The sequence below is a fragment of the Chanos chanos genome, chromosome 3 (assembly GCF_902362185.1).
Source record: "Chanos chanos chromosome 3, fChaCha1.1, whole genome shotgun sequence".
NCBI lineage: Eukaryota > Metazoa > Chordata > Actinopteri > Gonorynchiformes > Chanidae > Chanos > Chanos chanos.
In genome coordinates, this window is record NC_044497.1 from 14,450,353 (window position 1) to 14,454,049 (window position 3,697).

Genomic DNA, 3,697 nt, shown 5'->3' on the forward strand with positions numbered 1-3,697 from the left:
ACCAAGTGTAATGGAGGTAAGAGTAAAAAAAAAAAAAACCCTAAAGAAATGTACCTTTATGCAATTCCGATACGATCCCTCATCTAAAGAAAATTCTAGTGGGCTCTGAATGAGACCATTCGTAAGCCACAGTCGCATTGCAGCCAAGGTAACTGTGCAATCATAGCAGTATTCTAAAGCTCAGTGAATCAATCCCTGCTCCTGTCTCCTCAGAGCAAAAGCTATTCAGTCTCAAAGCTTACCCATATACACATGCCTGTCCACACAGAAATCTGTCTCAAGAGAAGTTAGAGCCAAATAACTTCACACGGATGTTATTACGACTAGCCAAAGACAGACAAGCGTTCATTTCTTAAATGTAATTTTTTATAATTCTCTGAAGGTTTTCTGTTTTTTTATTTATTTATTTATTTACAACACAGTATAGACAGATGAAAGCCATGTTAGGTATGTAAAGTTCTTTGAACATTTACGATGTCCAGCGCCACCATGCCACCCTCACTCTATCCCACACTGCACTGAGAGAGTCAAAGGCTGGACGCACATCCAGGATGGAAAACTCGTAAGTATTTTTGTCAATGTCGCCTTCGTAGTAGTCAATTACGTATCGGACTTCTTTTCCACACCGGTCGACGATCCAGTCATGGCGATCAAACGGTAATTCATATCTGAAAACAAATTTAAAGGAAAAAATTTGAAAATGTTAACTGAAAAAAATATATATTTTAAGCACAAATAATCTGAGAGCCTCCGTGTGAATCAATGGGCAGATGAGGAATTACAGTATTCTGCGTGTCTTTTCAAAATGTAACCCTCTTTAAAGGAGTCAGCTGATCCAGAGAGTTGCTTACCCCATCCAATGTCGTATCCGGGCCCTTGGAGAATATTCTTTCGCTTTGCCCCCAAACCTCTTGAGGCTCGGTCCACAGGGGCATTCACTGTGAGAGTGAGCAAGAGGTTAGCAAAAGTAAATCACAAACGAGTAACAAGTTTCTAAGAAACTTCTGAGTGAAATGGATGGTGAGAACATTACTAGTAACTGTAAAGTTGGCCAAAAAGTGAGCCAACAGTAACCAGCAAGCAGATACACTTAACGGCAGTTACATCTGCATGAAGCTGAACATTCCATTAGCAAAGTCAAGTAAATCACCCAGCTCTGAAAACTCACTGTGCATGGAGGGCTTCCCATTTGAGTATTTCTTCCCAAGCCTGCTCGTTGTTCCGGTTATGGATCTTAATAATGTTGGTCATGTCCTGGGGAGCGAGGTCATCATCCCTCCAGCGCCACCTGTTTCAGGCATAAAAATGGTTTTTATACATCAGCTACTCAGGTCATATCATTCATAGTCCTAAAAGGTCTGCGCTAACATGATAAACGCTAAAATAAGCCCACCTACCCTTTCCTGAGCATTGCGTTCCAGAACATCTGCTCTGAGGGATAGACCCACTTTTTATCTGTTCCAGCTCTAGGGATTGTTGATTCTTGTCTGGTCACAGGCAACAGGAAAGGCTGATCAGGAGCAGGCACCTGATTGGGTGGCGGCATCTGGTTGAAGACAGTAAAAGGACGTGTAACTGCTTTCTGAATGCAAAACCAAAGCAATAAGGCTGACTGTCTGAGACTTTAAGTGCTTTGCTGAAGTACCATGTTAGTGGGGTCGATATCAGACTGTCCCTTCAGGTTTTCCCCTGCTCGCATCGGACACTCAACAAACTCATATGCACGGTCCTGGTGCACAGGACCAGCAGGGGCCTCAGCTTGATGCATGGGACACTCAGGTGGAGGGGACACTGAAAGAAAGAGATCAAATATCATAAGTTAACAAACAACATAAGAATAACAATAAACTAAAAAAAAAAACATTTAAAGTGATGCTATATTTTAATTCTCACCCTTTTTAGCTTCCTGGTGCATGGGGCAGCCTACTGGTGGGGACATACCCGTTTGCGGTGCCACCATCACGGCTTCAGCTTTCACTGTGGCCGCAGGACTAGACATGGTTGAACCCATGACTATAAACCGTATTTTGACCTGAATGTCAAATCGGACACAAAATCGCGTTTAAGTGACTTCAAAGTAACAAGATTCCAAGTTTCTTTCAGCCACTATTACTTCAAATATCCCCAAATCAATTCTACGATTCTACCAAAATAAAGACAGACCAAATACTAATTATAACACTTATAGCTAGTGAGAGTCTATTAGGTAAATATAACCTCTACGTAAGTTGACGGCATAGTTACGAAACAACTCAGCTAGCTTGGAAAACATCTCAATACTGTAGCCAAGTCGCGACGTGAGACTGTTACACAAAGGTAAATGCGACAGAATATTCTCCTGTAACTTATTATTAGTACTACTCGACACAATAGGATAAACAGATATCAGGTACTGACGTCCCCCAAAATATGCCTTTGTTTTTCACGAGTTACAGAAGTTGTGTAACTAGCAAGAAGGCTAGTCCACCTAGCTCGCTGTCATAAAATCAAATGAAATTTAATATATCAGATGAGACAATGTACAATACAGAGTGAAGCACTTATCTTTAGATAATATAACGACTGTTGCTAGAGCCTCAAAGGCAAATTAGTCATATTTAACTAAGAGATACCAACCCTGAACACCGGCTGTCAGGAACCGTTGCTTAATTCCAATGTCAACGTGCAGGACAGAAGCATGCTACCCATAATGCAGTGGGGCAAACGTGAGGTGTTCAAGAGCTTCAGAGTTTCGAAAACGTTACACATCTATTCACAATTGCAGTATAACGAGAAAAAGTTCAAAGTCAGAGCGAACCAATAAACCTATAAATATGTTAGTCTTGCAGTTACAGTCTTGAGGACGGATTTTTCACCGAGTGCACACCCCGAGTGACAGTTAAGACTGCATTTCTTTTGTTGTTAATGTTGTAAATTAATTTAATTGTTTTTGACTTTTTCACGCAAAAACAATTAAGAAGCTCTCACTATCATAACGCCACAGAGGTAAAATATCAACTGAATTTATCAGTCTTAAGTGTTAAGGCTGAATAGACCCAACTTCAAAACACAGAAACCGGCGCACGCACACACGCACACGCAAACAAATAATCAAGTAAGCTTTGAAATAAAGTTTATTTGAAAATAATACTAATACTACAAAAACTACTCCTACCACTTATACCACTCCTATTACTAATATCACTACCACCTGTCCTACTACTAATACTAATACTATTCATATAACTACTATACTAATACTACCATACCAATACTACGACATCTATTACTACTACTGGTAATAATAATAATAATACTGGTAATACTCACAATAATACTTTATCTTTATCCTTGAATCTATTATTTTTAAATATATTCTGAAATCAGGCTAAAATTAGGACGTTGGCAGAATGATGGAAGAGTTAAGCAGAAGTACTTTCTTTGTCACATACATCACCTTCCTCTGACTCTTACAGTCCTTTTGGGCCTGGGTCACCCTGTTTTGCTCCCTTAACATTAGGCTGTATTTAAAGCCACCCTGGAGCTTCTCCAATCCACCTTATAGATCTCTTAGCAGATCCCCCAGATTGTCAGACATAGATTGTCAGACATCACTACTAAGATGTTCTCAGCGGAAACAGCCAGATCTAGCTTCTCATTCACCAATTCCTCAGGCTGCAGGATCAGGCAAGATGTCACAGGGACAAAAGTTAGCCAT

At 40.2% G+C, this 3,697-nt stretch overlaps 1 protein-coding gene across 2 annotated transcripts; it reads right to left on the bottom strand.

The window, feature by feature from the left end:
• Positions 1-381: 381 nt before the first annotated feature.
• Positions 382-3,697, bottom strand: hccsb (holocytochrome c synthase b). 2 transcript variants are annotated; one of them, XM_030769306.1, is made up of 7 exons: positions 3,685-3,697; positions 1,894-2,013; positions 1,646-1,791; positions 1,398-1,546; positions 1,169-1,288; positions 852-938; positions 382-668 (listed from the first exon to the last, which is right to left on the bottom strand). In XM_030769306.1, the coding sequence occupies exons 1-7, from the start codon at positions 3,695-3,697 to the stop codon at positions 470-472; spliced, it is 834 nt and encodes a 277-aa protein (XP_030625166.1). In that variant the 3' UTR covers positions 382-469. The 2 variants fall into 2 exon arrangements, with proteins under 2 accessions (XP_030625166.1, XP_030625165.1); XM_030769305.1 differs by lacking the exon at positions 3,685-3,697 and adding an exon at positions 2,617-2,682 and having other exon boundaries at positions 1,894-2,032.